General features: G+C 30.5%; 1 protein-coding gene across 2 annotated transcripts in view; it reads left to right on the plus strand.

The window, feature by feature from the left end:
- LOC116777470 (MAGUK p55 subfamily member 7) overlaps positions 1-18,687 on the plus strand; it is a 41,675-nt gene that overhangs the window by 16,471 nt on the left and 6,517 nt on the right. For both annotated transcript variants that reach the window (XM_061525986.1, XM_061525987.1), the window contains 2 exons: positions 17,015-17,185; positions 18,500-18,672. In XM_061525986.1, the coding sequence (XP_061381970.1) occupies positions 17,015-17,185; positions 18,500-18,672 (344 nt within the window). The remainder of the gene's footprint in view (positions 1-17,014; positions 17,186-18,499; positions 18,673-18,687) is intronic.

Here is an 18,687-nt window from a genome sequence, read left to right on the forward strand (position 1 = left end):
CACTCCATACATGGAACTGATTAAAAATATTTTTTTTTCAGATAACCTATACATGATGGGTGTCTATGGATAGGGTTATAAAAAAACATTAAGGTTCCTTAAACCATTTTTCGTCAAAATTAATTGTTTCAAAGATAGACGCTTCCAAAGTGGAAAAATTTAGGTCTCCCCCCTCTAACATTTAAAATAAAAGAGTGAGAAAACTAAAAAATATATATTTTTTGGTTTGAACGAGATATCATTATTAGTTTTTAAAAAATAATACATTTTCAAAAAACGCATATACAACTTTGTCGTTCATACAAACACTATGTAAAATCAACTTATTTTTTTTATAAAACATCGATCAAAGTTACAACGCACTATAATAACTTTTATATTATGTCATTTACTTGCTGCTACGGAATCCTTCATGGGCGAGTCCGAGTCGCACTTTCAAATGCCTAGCAGTTCCAACATCCCATTTATACATACATTTTAATTATTAAGTTAAATGTAGGTATATATCAACTTGAGTTTTAGTACAATAAAAGGTTAAAATAAAAGCTTTAAATGGTTACGTGGGTGTATGTCTATCCATTAATAATTTTGTCGAGACTGAACAAGACTGATTATTCTAAGAAACGTTAAATAACAAGCTAAAGCTAAAGCGGTTTGTCACAACCACTAAATATTGAAGCAAAAAAAGTAATTAAAGATGAGTTCATTAGTGTTTTTCTTATTTAGTAAAATTTAACAGTAGTTAGAAAATCAAATCCTTTTTAAAACTTACTCCTCGTGACTTATATTGCATTTACCAAAAGTTGAGGTAACGGCGCATAACTGAGAAAATTATTTTATTTTAGGTTTTTACCTTAAAATTATTTATATTGTTTTAAAGCTGGCTTCTCTCCATGTATTGAACAAAATTAACGAAAGTAAATGTAACTTTTACTTTAGCTGTATAGTGCGATACTAATATTTTTAAAATAAAATTTAAAGAAGTAAAAAAATACTACAACATAGCTGTACTTTTTTTTGTATAGCTTTTGTTTAGTAAACGTAATCGATATTGTCAGGGGCTATATTCCGATTACTAGAATTATAATAAATCTTGTAGTTGACAAAAACGTATATGAAAATGAAGGTAAGAATTTTTCTAGCAATCAAGCAACTTATAATACTAGGGTTTTTTTAAATATTTGTTTTTGCTTGCAATAATATTTTTTCTACTTTTATTTTAAGATATATATGATTTTTTATACTTTTCGCAGTTCTTCCTAATTCTAGTCGACCCCATATAAATTATTACGCTTAGTAGGATCAAGTAAAAAATTCGTCTGTGGATATTTTGTACTGATATGGCGTATTATAAAACATAAATGTAAAGTAAGTTTCTATATAACCTTTGCCCGGGAAACGGCTAAAACGCATGTGCGCCCTTGGATGAAGGATGCAGTATTGATTTTCCAGTACGACCCGGGGCTTGGGTTGATAACTTATTTTAATATCTCTAGAGTTAGATTTTGCTTCAGGTATCAATTATTCTAAATCCTAGAAAAATATATGGACTTCGAATGGATTTTCCATCTTTGCTGAAAGTATAACACAGGATCACTAATTTGAAATTATAAGATTTGGGCTTGGTTTTGGTAACAATATAAAATATTCGAATCACGAATCACGTGATACTTTGCAAAAAACAAATATCATAATCAATTGCAATTTAAAAACTTATTTCTTGATTCGTCCCAACATTATATTTTAGGGTTCCGTAGCCAAATGGCAAAAACCGGAATCTTTACAGATTCGTCATGTCTGTCTGTCCGTCCGTCCGTCCGTTTTTCGCAGCCATTTATTTCCGAAACTATTGGGCCTACATTGTTGAAACTTTGTGGGTTGATGTATTCTGGTAACCGCTATTCGAATTTTGAAAAAAATTAATAAATTTAAAAATTATGGGCACTCCATACATGGAACTGATTAAAAATATTTTTTTTTCAGATAACCTATACATGATGGGTGTCTATGGATAGGGCTGTAAAAAAACATTAAGGTTCCTTAAACCATTTTTCGTCAAAATTAATTGTTTCAAAGATAGACGCTTCCAAAGTGGAAAAATTTATGTCTCCCCCCCTCTAACATTTAAAATAAAAGAGTGAGAAAACTAAAAAATATATATTTTTTGGTTTGAACGAGATATCATTATTAGTTTTTAAAAAATAATACATTTTCAAAAAACGCATATACAACTTTGTCGTTCATACAAACACTATGTAAAATCAACTTATTTTTTTTATAAAACATCGATCAAAGTTACAACGCACTATAATAACTTTTATATTATGTCATTTACTTGCTGCTACGGAACTAACAAATGCCTAGCAGTTCCAACTGCCTTCCCACAGATATAGCAAGTCTTTTCGGTACTTTTACCCCATCTTACCAAATTACTCTGATCTGTCAGAGTCATTTGGAACGCATTGAGAATTTTAGCAATGCGGGCGACCAATCATGGATTAAGGTACGCCATTTAAGTGCTAATGGGATGCAAAAATCTCCTATGTCTAACCACTCGTTCTGCATTTCTAAACTTATTACATGGATCTTATATTTATCATTCTCGTCTTGCCGAATAAAAGTCTTCAATATACCATTGATCAGAGGTCATTCCGACAAGCTTCCTTTGTTCCTCCTTTTGAATTTAATAGTATCTTGTTTACTATGAGAAATCCGTTATAAAATATTTTTATTTATAAATATTGAACTTTATATATTTTTTAAATGATATTTTTCTTCATTTTTGTTATATATATTTTTAATATTGACCTTTTACTTATGAACTAAGAAATAAAATAGGTGATCTGGTTTGTCTGGTTTTTAAATTATAACTTTCAACTTTTCTAGCAAAAAGAGAAGAAGCAACAGTTTATGAGATCGAGTAGAGTGCTTACCAAAGCTAAGTTTATCTTCATACATTTTAACTATTTAGTTAAATGTAGGTATATATCAACTTGAGTTTTAGTACAATAAAAGGTTAAAATAAAAGCTTTAAATGGTTACGTGGGTGTATGTCTATCCATTAATAATTTTGTCGAGACTGAACAAGACTGATTATTCTAAGAAACGTTAAATAACAAGCTAAAACTAAAGCAGTTTGTCACAACCACTAAATATTGAAGCAAAAAAAGTAATTAAAGATGAGTTCATTAGTGGTTTTCTTATTTAGTAAAATTTAACAGTAGCTAGAAAATCAAATCCTTTTTAAAACTAACTCCTCGCGACTTATATTGCATTTACCAAAACTTTTAATTACATATACCACAAGTTGATGTAACGGCGCATAACTGAGAAAATTATTTTATTTTAGGTTTTTACCTTAAAATTATTTATATTGTTTTAAAGCTGGCTTCTCTCCATGTATTGAACAAAATTAACGAAAGTAAATGTAACTTTTACTTTAGCTGTATAGTGCGATACTAATATTTTTAAAATAAAATTTAAAGAAGTAAAAAAATACTACAATATAGCTGTACCTTTTTTGTATAGCTTTTGTTTAGTAAACGTAATCGATATTGTCAGGGGCTATATTCCGATTACTTGAATTATAATAAATCTTGTAGTTGACAAAAACGTATATGAAAATGAAGGTAAGAATTTTTCTAGCAATCAAGCAACTTATAATACTAGGGTTTTTTTTAATATTTGTTTTTGCTTGCAATAATAGCAAGATTTTTTCTACTTTTCGCAGTTCTTCCTAATTCTAGTCGACCCCATATAAATTATTACGCTAAGTAGGATCAAGTAAAAAATTCGTCTGTGGATATTTTGTACTGATATGGCGTATTATAAAACATAAATGTAAAGTAAGTTTCTATATAACCTTTGCCCGGGAAACGGCTAAAACGCATGTGCGCCCTTAGATGAAGGATGCAGTATTGATTTTCCAGCTCGACCCGGGGCTTGGGTTGATAACTTATTTTAATATCTCTAGAGTTAGATTTTGCTTCAGGTATCAATTATTCTAAATCCTAGAAAAATATATGGACTTCGAATGGATTTTCCATCTTTGCTGAAAGTATAACACAGGATCACTAATTTGAAATTATAAGATTTGGGCTTGGTTTTGGTAACAATATAAAATATTCGAATCACAAATCACGTGATACTTTGCAAAAAACAAATATCATAATCAATTGCAATTTAAAAACTTATTTCTTGATTCGTCCCAACATTATATTTTAGGGTTCCGTAGCCAAATGGCAAAAACCGGAATCTTTACAGATTCGTCATGTCTGTCTGTCCGTCCGTCCGTCCGTTTTTCGCAGCCATTTATTTCCGAAACTATTGGGCCTACATTGTTGAAACTTTGTGGGTTGATGTATTCTGGTAACCGCTATTCGAATTTTGAAAAAAATTAATAAATTTAAAAATTATGGGCACTCCATACATGGAACTGATTAAAAAAATTTTTTTTTCAGATAACCTATACATGATGGGTGTCTATGGATAGGGCTATAAAAAAACATTAAGGTTCCTTAAACCATTTTTCGTCAAAATTAATTGTTTCAAAGATAGACGCTTCCAAAGTGGAAAAATTTATGTCTCCCCCCCTCTAACATTTAAAATAAAAGAGTGAGAAAACTAAAAAATATATATTTTTTGGTTTGAACGAGATATCATTATTAGTTTTTAAAAAATAATACATTTTCAAAAAACGCATATACAACTTTGTCGTTCATACAAACACTATGTAAATTCAACTTATTTTTTTTATAAAACATCGATCAAAGTTACAACGCACTATAATAACTTTTATATTATGTCATTTACTTGCTGCTACGGAACTAACAAATGCCTAGCAGTTCCAACTGCCTTCCCACAGATATAGCAAGTCTTTTCGGTACTTTTACCCCATCTTACCAAATTACTCTGATCTCGCAGAGTCATTTGGAACGCATTGAGAATTTTAGCAATGCGGGCGACCAATCATGGATTAAGGTGCGCCATTTAAGTGCTAATGGGATGCAAAAATCTCCTATGTCTAACCACTCGTTCTGCATTTCTAAACTTATTACGTGGATCTTATATTTATCATTCTCGTCTTGCCGAATAAAAGTCTTCAATATACCATTGATCAGAGGTCATTCCGACAAGCTTCCTTTGTTCCTCCTTTTGAATTTAATAGTATCTTGTTTACTATGAGAAATCCGTTATAAAATATTTTTATTTATAAATATTGAACTTTATATATTTTTTAAATGATATTTTTCTTCATTTTTGTTATATATATTTTTAATATTGACCTTTTACTTATGAACTAAGAAATAAAATAAGTGATCTGGTTTGTCTGGTTTTTAAATTATAACTTTCAACTTTTTCTAGCAAAAAGAGAAGAAACAACAGTTTATGAGATCGAGTAGAGTGCTTACCAAAGCTAAGTTTATCTTCATACATTTTAATTATTAAGTTAAATGTAGGTATATATCAACATGAGTTTTAGTACAATAAAAGGTTAAAATAAAAGCTTTAAATGGTTACGTGGGTGTATGTCTATCCATTAATAATTTTGTCGAGACTGAACAAGACTGATTATTCTAAGAAACGTTAAATAACAAGCTAAAACTAAAGCAGTTTGTCACAACCACTAAATATTGAAGCAAAAAAAGTAATTAAAGATGAGTTCATTCGTGTTTTTCTTATTTAGTAAAATTTAACAGTAGCTAGAAAATCAAATCCTTTTTAAAACTAACTCCTCGCGACTTATATTACATTTACCAAAAGTTGAGGTAACGGCGCATAACTGAGAAAATTATTTTATTTTAGGTTTTTATCTTCAAATTATTTATATTGTTTTAAAGGTGGCTTCTCTCCATGTATTGAACAAAATTAACGAAAGTAAATGAACCTTTTACTTTAGCTGTATAGTGCGATACTAATATTTTTAAAATAAAATTGAAAGAAGTAAAAAAATACTACAACATAGCTGTACTTTTTTTTGTATAGCTTTTGTTTAGTAAATGTAATCGATATTGTCAGGGGCTATATTCCGATTACTTGAATTATAATAAATCTTGTAGTTGACAAAAACGTATATGAAAATGAAGGTAAGAATTTTTCTAGCAATCACGCAACTTATAATACTAGGGTTTTTTTAAATATTTGTTTTTGATTGCAATAATAGCAAGATTTTTTCTACTTTTCGCAGTTCTTCCTAATTCTAGTCGACCCCATATAAATTATTACGCTAAGTAGGATCAAGTAAAAAATTCGTCTGTGGATATTTTGTACTGATATGGCGTATTATAAAACATAAAAGTAAAGTAAGTTTCTATATAACCTTTGCCCGGGAAACGGCTAAAACGCATGTGCGCCCTTAGATGAAGGATGCAGTATTGATTTTCCAGCTCGACCCGGGGGCTTGGGTTGATAACTTATTTTAATATCTCTAGAGTTAGATTTTGCTTCAGGTATCAGTTATTCTAAATCCTAGAAAAATATATGGACTTCGAATGGATTTTCCATCTTTGCTGAAAGTATAACACAGGATCACTAATTTGAAATTATAAGATCTGGGCTTGGTTTTGGTAACAATATAAAATATTCGAATCACGAATCACGTGATACTTTGCAAAAAACAAATATCATAATCAATTGCAATTTAAAAACTTATTTCTTGATTCATCCCAACATTATATTTTAGGGTTCCGTAGCCAAATGGCAAAAACCGGAATCTTTACAGAATCGTCATGTCTGTCTGTCCGTCCGTCCGTCCGTTTTTCGCAGCCATTTATTTCCGAAACTATTGGGCCTACATTGTTGAAACTTTGTGGGTTGATGTATTCTGGTAACAGCTATTCGAATTTTGAAAAAAAAATAATAAATTTAAAAATTATGGGCACTCCATACATGGAACTGATTAAAAATATTTTTTTTTCAGATAACCTATACATGATGGGTGTCTATGGATAGGGCTGTAAAAAAACATTAAGGTTCCTTAAACCATTTTTCGTCAAAATTAATTGTTTCAAAGATAGACGCTTCCAAAGTATAAAAATTTATGTCTCCCCCCCTCTAACATTTAAAATAAAAGAGTGAGAAAACTAAAAAATATATATTTTTTGGTTTGAACGAGATATCATTATTAGTTTTTAAAAAATAATACATTTTCAAAAAACGCATATACAACTTTGTCGTTCATACAAACACTATGTAAAATCAACTTATTTTTTTTATAAAACATCGATCAAAGTTACAACGCACTATAATAACTTTTATATTATGTCATTTACTTGCTGCTACGGAACCCTTCATGGGCGAGTCCGAGTCGCACTTTCAAATGCCTAGCAGTTCCAACATCCCATTTATACATACATTTTGATTATTAAGTTAAATGTAGGTATATATCAACTTGAGTTTTAGTACAATAAAAGGTTAAAATAAAAGCTTTAAATGGTTACGTGGGTGTATGTCTATCCATTAATAATTTTGTCGAGACTGAACAAGACTGATTATTCTAAGAAACGTTAAATAACAAGCTAAAACTAAAGCAGTTTGTCACAACCACTAAATATTGAAGCAAAAAAAGTAATTAAAGATGAGTTCATTCGTGTTTTTCTTATTTAGTAAAATTTAACAGTAGCTAGAAAATCAAATCCTTTTTAAAACTAACTCCTCGCGACTTATATTACATTTACCAAAAGTTGAGGTAACGGCGCATAACTGAGAAAATTATTTTATTTTAGGTTTTTATCTTCAAATTATTTATATTGTTTTAAAGGTGGCTTCTCTCCATGTATTGAACAAAATTAACGAAAGTAAATGAACCTTTTACTTTAGCTGTATAGTGCGATACTAATATTTTTAAAATAAAATTTAAAGAAGTAAAAAAATACTACAATATAGCTGTACCTTTTTTGTATAGCTTTTGTTTAGTAAACGTAATCGATATTGTCAGGGGCTATATTCCGATTACTTGAATTATAATAATTCTTGTAGTTGATAAAAACGTATATGAAAATGAAGGTAAGAATTTTTCTAGCAATCAAGCAACTTATAATACTAGGGTTTTTTTGAAATATTTGTTTTTGCTTGCAATAATAGCAAGATTTTATCTACTTTTCGCAGTTCTTCCTAATTTTAGTCGACCCCATATAAATTATTACGCTAAGTGGGATCAAGTAAAAAATTCGTCTGTGGATATTTTGTACTGATATGGCGTATTATAAAACATAAATGTAAAGTAAGTTTCTATATAACCTTTGCCCGGGAAACGGCTAAAACGCATGTGCGCCCTTAGATGAAGGATGCAGTATTGATTTTCTAGCACGACCCGGGGCGTAGGTTGATCACTTATTTTAATATCTCTAGAGTTAGATTTTGCTTCAGGTGTCAGTTATTCTAAATCCTAGAAAAATATATGGACTTCGAATGGACTTTTCATCTTTGCTGAAAGTATAACACATGATCACTTATTTGAAATTATAAGATCTGGGCTTGGTTTTGGTAACAATATAAAATATTCGAATCACGAATCACGTGATACTTTGCAAAAAACAAATATCATAATCAATTGCAATTTAAAAACTTATTTCTTGATTCGTCCCAACATTATATACCTTTTTAGGGTTCCGTAGCCAAATGGCGAAAAACGGAATCTTTACAGATTCGTCATGTCTGTCTGTCCGTCCGTCCGTCCGTTTTTCGCAGCCATTTATTTCCGAAATTATTGGGCCTACATAGTTGAAACTTTGTAGGTTGATGAATTCTGGTAACCGCTATTCGAATTTTGAAAAAAAAATAATAAATTTAAAAATTATGGGCACTCCATACATGGAACTGATTAAAAATATTTTTTTTTCAGATAACCTATACATGATGGGTGTCTATGGATAGGGCTGTAAAAAAACATTAAGGTTCCTTAAACCATTTTTCGTCAAAATTAATTGTTTCAAAGATAGACGCTTCCAAAGTGGAAAAATTTATGTCTCCCCCCTCCCTCTAACGTTTAAAATAAGAGTGAGAAAACTAAAAAATATATATTTCTTGGTGTAAACGAGAAAATTGGTTTGAACGAGATATCATTATTAGTTTTTAAAAAATAATACATTTTCAAAAAACGCATATACTACTTTGTCGTTCATACAAACACTGTGTAAAATCAACTTATTTTTTTTTATAAAACATCGGTCAAAGTTACAACGCACTACAATAACTTTTATATGATGTCACCTAGTTGCTGCTACGGAACCCTTCATGGGCGAGTCCGAGTCGCACTTGTTTAATTTTTTGGAATATAAGTAATCAAATGTTCGAAAGCAGTGTTTTATTAATGTTAAAATCCAAACAATTATACTTCATCAATAAATTTAAAACGACGTTATATTTTTTTATAATGATAATGCCAAACAAAACTGATTAATTTTTAACATTATTAATACAAACAATCCTAGAGCAGGTATAATTAATTATATGTATTTTAATTAGTTTCATTCTCTAAAATCATAATCATAATATATCCGTATCTTGGACTTTCTTACTTAATCCTAACCCTACTCTGTTTTTTTGTGCTCCTATCATAAACTGCTTGTGGAATTGAAGCCTTGACTCTAGCTCTGGGGCATCTTTCTCTTTTGGGAGCTATGTAACGACGTCATCATGGGATTTCCCCAGGATATATCTCTTGGTAACTCTCAAGTGTTTAAGGAGCTCCGATGGCCTTTTTAGACTCATCCAAAACTGTTGCGATCCCTGAATAACGCTGATGAATCAGCTGTTAAAGCCGTTAAGCCGAGCCCGAGCCACAACTTCAACATATTTATGACGCCTGCATCTAACTTTGTCAAAAGGGTTTTATTATAATCATAGACGAGGAAAGGCCAATTGAAACGTGAAGTCAGATAATTATCGTAGATACAAGCTTTTTTAACGTTACTGATCTGTTGGCTATCTACCTTGTTGACCACGTTTAAAAATCTTCCGACCGATAAATTTAAATGCTGAATTTTCTGTAACCGTAGAAATGCATTGACCGCCTAACGATAATCCCGGATCGTATGATCGTATCGTATAGTATCCATATTCATTTAAAATAGATGAATAAGAAGATCTGAATAATGACTATACACCTAAGTATTTCAGCTGGTTCAAAAGTTTTGTGCATAAGTAATGTTATTAAGCTATACAAATAATTCTCCTTACAACTAAAATAGAAATATTAGGTATATATTTAAGTTTGAATTCAAATCGCTATTTAATGGCTGAGGTGAATATATATTTTTAAAGGTGACTTGTGTTTAAGCAATAGCTTTTCCTATATAAAACCGTTATTATATAATATATTTGGTTGCCATGAGCAATGAGAGTTCTGCCTGAAGGGTGAAGGGTGGTAAAAGGGGGAATTGAAAGGTCACATGTCCACACCTTTCTACGCGAATATTCTAGAAACGCGCATGCTCTGTTTTGTTAGGTATCCTAGGGAACTAGACAGGGACCCCAGGATGTATGACAGAGCAAGAAATATGACTGTTAGGACTTATTGATTAATGTGCCTCCTACGCGTTTCATCTCACCGGTCCCGCTGTTGTATAATGTACTTGAAATTTACGCAATTAAGTTTTAAAACATTATTTTGGATTCATTGCCGAAATTACTTCTTATTGGGCAATTTAATTTACACAACCAGATATAGTGATCCTTTAAAAAAAATTGTAAATAATAATAACAAAATCTTTCTATGTCACTGAAAGAATCAAAAATTGGAGAATAATTGTAGGTTTTTTATTAATTAATCCAGACTTAATAGGCTAGGGGTTAAAGGCCCGTCTCTCGTGCATGAGGGTGCGGGTTTGAAATCTAACAAGTATCAATGTGATTTTTCCGAGTCATATGTACTTTCTAAAAGCATTTAGACACCACTGACAGATGATGAAGCAAAACATCATGAGGAAACCTAGACTAATAATTATAAGTTTAAAATCGCCAACCCGCCTTGAGCAAGCGTAATGATTAATGCTCTAACATTTCCATGTCAGAAGAGGCCTTTGCTCAGTAGTGGGCTGCAGTAGGCTGATGATGAAAGGTTTTTTCTTAACTCTAATATTATTTCTAACTTGCCATCAAGTCTTAAAACTATTTCCTAATATGGCGTAAAAAAAAGACAGCAAAATGCTCATGGTTGATTTTATTGACATCGCATATATGACTTGTGGTATTGTCACGTTTATTTAGGCAATTGATTTTTTTTCTGTTTACTGCTTTATTTATTATTAATTTCATATTCCTAAATAGTTAACCTCGTTTGAATTTGACAATTATAGTTAATTCAATTTATACTAAGAATTTTAAATTTCAATATTATGTTCCACCACATTATACTTTTTTTGGATAGTGTTTTATAGTAAAAAATGCCATTGAGATTAACATATCCTGGAAGATGTACATAGATATATGGGCGGTATTGCAACAAGTTATTACACAATATGCAAATAATGCGTAATGAAAATAAATAATTGAATCATAATGTAAATGTTATATGAAATTGCGTCGTATTTCTCGCTTTGCTCGGGACAACCCTAGTGCGCATGCTTAAATCGTAGGTGACCTGGGACGCTGGATAGCTTACTAGATTTTGACGATGATAAAACGAGATAGCAACATTGTGCATATATCGATTTTAACACAAGGGCAGTACATACTACCTTTATATCAATATACATAAATATATGAAAATAAATACAGTTCATTTTTTATGCTATTAGGAGTAAAATATAGCGCTTTTTTATGCAAAATGCATTAGCTATCAGAATATTCCATTCAATTTTTACCATAATTAATTTCTACTTAACGATTAGAATTATGATTCAGTATCCACTTATTTACATCATTGACATATATGTATTTTTAATAAATGATCGAAGATATTTTATATTATGTTTATACATTTTTTTATTAATTTTTAATGCCCCTGAATTTAATGCATTATAAGTCTGTCTTTATCGTGATAATTAAAAAAGTGCTACAAATGTGTAGATGACAATATATGTTCTTCAGCTTATTTACAATTTGATTCATAATTTTTAATCCCTTTGTTGAGTTCTAATCTTAACGTTGTGGTGAATATACAGTGAATATAGGGTAATTAGTTTCATCTGTTGATCTTCATACAAACAGTTCATACTATTACAATACAATAAATCGGATTTTGGAATCAAAAAGTTTCGTTTGACATTTTATTATAAGATTTATACTATTTATATACTCACAGTAGTCAAAAGACAAGAGTTAGAAAATAAATATTTAGTCAGACAAAAGACAACATAAAAATTTTCATGATTTTCTGTCCTTAAAGTTTGAGAGTTTTTATGAGTTTAATTTCAGATGCACAAATACATAACATTCGTTTTGTGGATATTCTCCTGTTTACGTCGTCCTCTTAACGCTATAATCTCTACCTGAATCTCATTTATTTTGAAAGAGAATGGAATAAGAGCAAGGACCTCTAAAATTGATGTATAATAAAAAGAAAATATCTCATTATCGTTTAAAATATTATTAAAATTGTATTCATCCTTGTTTCAAAGTCGACATTGCGCATGCCCATTGCATACAAATCAACTGCGTGTAAGGGATGCTGGAAAACTACCGGTAATAAAAGAGAAAGCAATATGCACACTTATCGATTCTGACGTTGAAATTTCCAGAAAGCTTGGTCCTATATGTAGTACATCTGTGTATCTTCTGTCACCATTTTCGTCTAAGAAGCGACACATAAAACGATTTTCGCATTCTTTTATTGATGAAAAATTAATATCACTACGGATTATTACCTTTGGGGACGAAGTAATTCGTCAGTTAATGAAAAAAATTAAAAGAAACAATTTCATCACCACATTTTTTACCTTTTAAAAGATATATGTCGGCTTCTATATCTTTTATATATTCAAAAAATATAGAATTTCCTAAGAAAAGAGTTAACTATTCTTCGAATGTTGTTTGTCTATAATTTTTAGAAATTATCTGCATGGGTTATCAAATTTTCCACTGTATTAGTGACGTAAACAGTTGCTCAAGCATTAACCTTGTCACTTTATTGTATTAAGGTAGGTTGTTGAATGAGAAAAGGGGAACACTTCGCTTATAGTGTGACCCAAACTTGTATTAGGAATACTGAATACTGAAAATAAACGACGTGATTAAAAGTGTTTTGTTAATAACGATAAACTTTGTCACGTTTCACAAATTTATAATTACATATATATAATATATTATGTATATATTTAATAATATACATAGCTTTTGTTTTATCTAATTACTTAATATTCGTTATTTTTTGTGTCAAAAAAAAAGTCTTTGTCTGAATTTCACTGGAAATCTTGTTTGCGCATGTCTGTTGCATCTCGAACCTAGGCGACCTAGGGATCTGAAAACCCCGATCAGAGTGAGCTAACATAATAAAAGAGAGAGCTAGATATAAAATTATTGATTTTAGCCCTGGACCTCCTCGGATTTATTACGCGTGCCCGTCGCCATTTTTAAACACGGAACATAAAATCTTCAAGTATTATATTAAATAACAATTTAAATATTGCTTATGTTTCTAGAGCACTTACCGTCTTAATACTTGTTGTTTTGATAAATTCACATTTTTTTTTGTTTTAATTTCAATATATGTTTATAAGAATATATAATACTTATCAAGTGATCAAATTTGTAAATACTTCAAAGAAAAGGAGCCCTTGTTATATAGACTTACTCTATAATATTGAGGTGAAATGCATATTATTCAGTAATTATAACTCGTATAAGTTGTTTCCTTTTAGTAATGGAATATTTGTGACCAAAATTTTAAATAGTACATGATGTTATAAATTACCATTTTTGTTAAAATAAATTCCTTTGTTTGGTAGTTCCTTTATTTCCACTAAAAAACATCAATGAAATATTTTTTTTATAACATACTTTAATTGATACTATTTTAATTACTGTTATTGATAAATACAAATTTCAACGCTTGGTTATACACGTGTCTTCCTTTGTTTCAAACTAGTGGTTACAAAGTTAGAAAGGATTCTAAAGAAATATATTTTAAATTAATCTATCCGAGATATAACTTACTACTAAATGTTAAGTATAACGATTAATTACCGAATAAAATAAAATAATTTCAATACTATAAATAAAAAATAAAAGTTCAGGCTGATATTATGTTTTCTTGAAATTGTACATTTTAGCCAACGAAGATAATTAATTGAGAAGGTTCTTCTAAATATAAACATTGACCTGTATAATGTGTAGGTGTAAAATGTACTGCGTAGAACATCTACTGCGTAGAACATCTACTGCGTAGAACATCTATTTGCGCATGCTCCTGAGTGTAGGCGTCCTAGACAGTGTAAAGGGAGCAAGAGAGAAAGAATATTTTGTACAAACGTATGCATTATTGATTCGGTTCTGGAAACTTCTAGAATACCAAAGAATATATAAATAGTCACTATATTTACTTGTATGTTTACATTTTAAACTTAAAACATATGTATATAGCAGTATTTTCAGCATAACCGACCTTAGCTAAGTACTTGTTTAAAAAAAAAATGTTCTTCTCTGTCGTAATAGAACCTGTGATGCTGATAATTTTATCAGTTAAGGTTGCAGGTATTATAATTAATATTATTACAACTCATCTATTGCAACAAATAAAGGTTATAAAATGGTACAATGCAAGTACGTTTAGGTTTTGCTAACAACGAATACCTATAACGCTGAGAGACGCTAGTTTTAAAAAAATATTTAGCATCAATATTTTCATGTTTCTTTCTTATATTTGTTTTAAAGAAAACCAGATAAGGTATGGGAAATATTAATTAAAACGAAAGTTTGAATCGTTTTAAGTATATTGTAATAATAGATGTATATTGGTATATATATATATATATATATATATATATATATATATATATATATACATACATTTCATGAGACAAATAGAGATATTTAAAATAACAAAATCGCTTTAAATTTTCTCTTTATCTTGTTTTAGTTACAAATTAATTGAATAATCCAATCGTAGCCCTAATGAAACATACATATATATGTCAAATTCGATGTTAGGCATAATAAAATAAAACATATAAGCTATGACAGATTTTTACTTCATAAAATAATTTACAGAATTTTAATATATTAAAATAAAAATTATTTTTCTTTAAACTTTTCTTAATTTTATAGATATGCAAATAGATGTATAAAGTTAGATAATATATTATGTAGTTTTCCTTTGTCTTCCACCCACCGGTTACATCGTCAAATAATAATTCATCACATTTATAACTTTTAATAAATAAAGTCATAATCATTTCATTCGTGAATTATTTCTATTTTTTTTTATAATAAAATTAATTTATAAATGCAATTACAAAGCGTAGCTTCATCCGGTACCTTCGTATTGCGCATGCATTATTCGTGGGCGTTCTGAAAGCTAGACAGCTGCTAGATTTTGCCTGTGATAAAATGGGAGAGCAACATGCATTTATTGATTAATGCTAAAGGACTTTCTGGAAAGCGTCGGGCGTGTCACTTTTTTATACATGTTATGCGACGTATAGAACCTGAACTATTACAAGGTTTTTTTACAATATTTAATTTATTTATATGTTGTTTATAAAACAAAGAATGGAAATCACAATATATTTAATTCATACAAATGATCTAATTGATAAGTTCTAGACTTTGATATTTATGTTAAATTGTACGTTACAAAAGCAAATATTAGATTAAATGTAATTAATATAACATTAGCAGAAGCATGTCCGCCCTATCACAACAGAAAGGCTCTTCAACTTGAACTTGGGTCGGATCGGTATTGACCTTGTGTCATTTGTCTTACCTTGTAACTTGCCCCACCCTCACCCTTATTTATTTCGGGGCTCATTAAACGTGTCTACAAGTTCATCGAATTAATTTTTATTTCTTTTACTATCGGTTTTTTTGTTTTCACACATTAAATACATATTCATATTATAGACTATGTGATCAAGCAATCATTAATAATTAAAATCTATCAGTTGTGTGTGGGTATACTTTTGCGTCTTTTTATGTTCATGTAATATATTTCAAAACGTATTTATACTTTATAGAGTATACTATGTTTCTATATACGTATAGGAACATGGCGTCCTTCGAGAGCTTTACCTGGGAGATTTGTACTGCGCATGTCTGTTGCATTCAGGTTATAAAACTGGGATGGTTGGGACCTAACGGTTGCAAAAGAGAAGGCTATATGCAGTTATTGATTTCAGTCTGGAAATTTCCAGAAAGCTTTGGGCGTATCCCCTGTTTCACGAAGTAGCATTTAGGTCCCATAATTATTCTAGGCTTATATTGTTATGAAATGATAATAATGATTATATTACTAATTAAATCATCTTTTTTTATTAATATTTTTTAAATAAAGATTTTATTTAGATTTCATGGAAATTCTGTATGTTATATTATGATTATTTATGTGTCACTGACACAAGTTGAATTTAACTTGAGGGAATTAAAAAAAACTACTACAAAAACAGTCAAAATATCCTTAAAGTCAATTCTAAAGTGTACTTTATAGTGATATTTTACCCAAAAATATTAATTCGCTCGCGATTTAGAAATCTATGACGTTTTATTATAATTTATAAGCTGTTGAAAACAAAGGAAATGATTTATAGCCCTCATAGGTTTATAGATTCTATGCATATAGAGCCTTGACATTGGGCGAGTCTTATGGTGAAAATCGATACTACCCCTCACCCATCACCCCCGAAGACCCTTGTAGCGCACCTGTTCTAGAACATTCTCCCCCGCCGTTATGAAAAATCTAGCGCAAGCGCGAATGCCTTATTACGCAGTTTGGTGGCCCTATATAAGGCGGCCGAATTTCTCAGGGCTCATTTTCAGTTCGGTTCTCATTTGGTTCGGTCGTGTTTTTGTTAAGTTTCCACCCCCAAGCTCTTCTATTATGTTGAACCTTTGTTTGAATTCCGTCTATTCTATGTATCAGACACAACCAGAGCTCAGAAACCGAGTGAACAGAACGGTAAAGACTATGTGTTTGTGGCGCGGGAGAAAATGGAACAGAATATTGCTGAAGGGAAGTTTATAGAGCACGGCGAGTACAAGGGGAATTTATACGGAACATCAGCGGAGAGTGTGGAGACGATTGTGAATTCAGGTGAGTTTAATTTTTTATTTATTTTACGTTTTTTCAAGATTTTTTTTTCTTACTTATATTTTTCTATTTCATTTTTAGCTTATGTTCTTTTTTAAAACAATGTCCTACGTTATTATAAAATGATTCTTTCTCAATTAATATGTAACAAAATAAAGTGAATGAACAATTCACTGATCAATAAATTTTTTTTATGAACGTTAGTCTATAATTTTTCTCTTTTGCTTTTATCGTTGCCATAAGGCAAATTGTGAATTTGAAATGTATTTGTAAAATTTTGTACTAATGCGAATGTGTCTAATTTATAAAATTACGCATGCGCGTTTAATTACAAAATACGTATGCGCTAAATATGCAGGGAGGTGCATGCGTGTTAATATGCCTAATTATGCATGGGTAATGAAATGCATTCGCAGTTGAATGCATTAATGCTCACGGGTATTGGGAATACTATAACGCGCAGGCGTTATTGTATTACTTGATGCGCATGGGTGTTGAAAAGCAATTATAATAAACATGTGTGATCGGATGCAGTACTAGTTGAATGTGATAATGCGCATGCTTGATCGAACGCAATACTGCGCATGCGTGATTAGATGCAATAATACGCATGCGTGTTTGAATGCGCATACGTCATTTAATTCACAAATTCGCATGCGCGATGAAAATTTTCGTAATGCGCAAGTGTAATTTATAGCAGTAATGACACATGCCTTTACAATTTTTTAAGGCACATGCGCGATATATTTCTCTCACAGTCAACTTCAGTCATTTCAATACTTTTAACATGTGCTTATATTTATATGCGCCAAATTGTTTTCGTAAAGCAATGTAAACCTTACTGGCATATTTAGAAGCAACTATTGGCTATTTTAAATAAATAAAACATAACCAATGCGAATTAAATATTTTAAAAAGTATTTTATTCTGAAAGAGAACGTATGGACATTGTTTTTTATTTTTATTTTTCTTTATGAATTATTGCTTTCGTTAATTTATGAGTAATTACGGATATATGTTTAACCCTATTGAGAATTTTGTAATCTTAACGGTGCGAATTTTTTGGAAACTTATTTGGAAAGGGCCAGTCTTTTATGCGCATACGCAATGCGTCTGCGCATGGACATTGCGCTTGCGCAGGTCAATCGTGCGTATGCGCAGGCAAATGAAAATATTTTAATTTTTCTTGACATCTAATTTAAAAAGAGTAATACGGTTAAATATATAACTGCTCTTTTAAAATTTGGAATTATTATTTTTTGAATTTACATTTACAACTTGAAACTTTTTTACAAGATTTTTTTAATTTTGTTTTAGGGCGTGTCTGTGTTTTGAGCCCCCACTGGCAGGCCTTGAAGATGTTGCGTACGCCGCGGTTGCGACCTTATATTGTATTTATCAAGCCACCCCTGCTCGAAAGGCTAATCGAAACAAGAACTGCGGCGAGTGCTCGTTCGACGTTTGACAAAGAAAGCTCTAGGGCATTTACGGTGGGTATTTTGAAA

Source organism: Danaus plexippus, chromosome Z (genome assembly GCF_018135715.1).
Source record: "Danaus plexippus chromosome Z, MEX_DaPlex, whole genome shotgun sequence".
NCBI lineage: Eukaryota > Metazoa > Arthropoda > Insecta > Lepidoptera > Nymphalidae > Danaus > Danaus plexippus.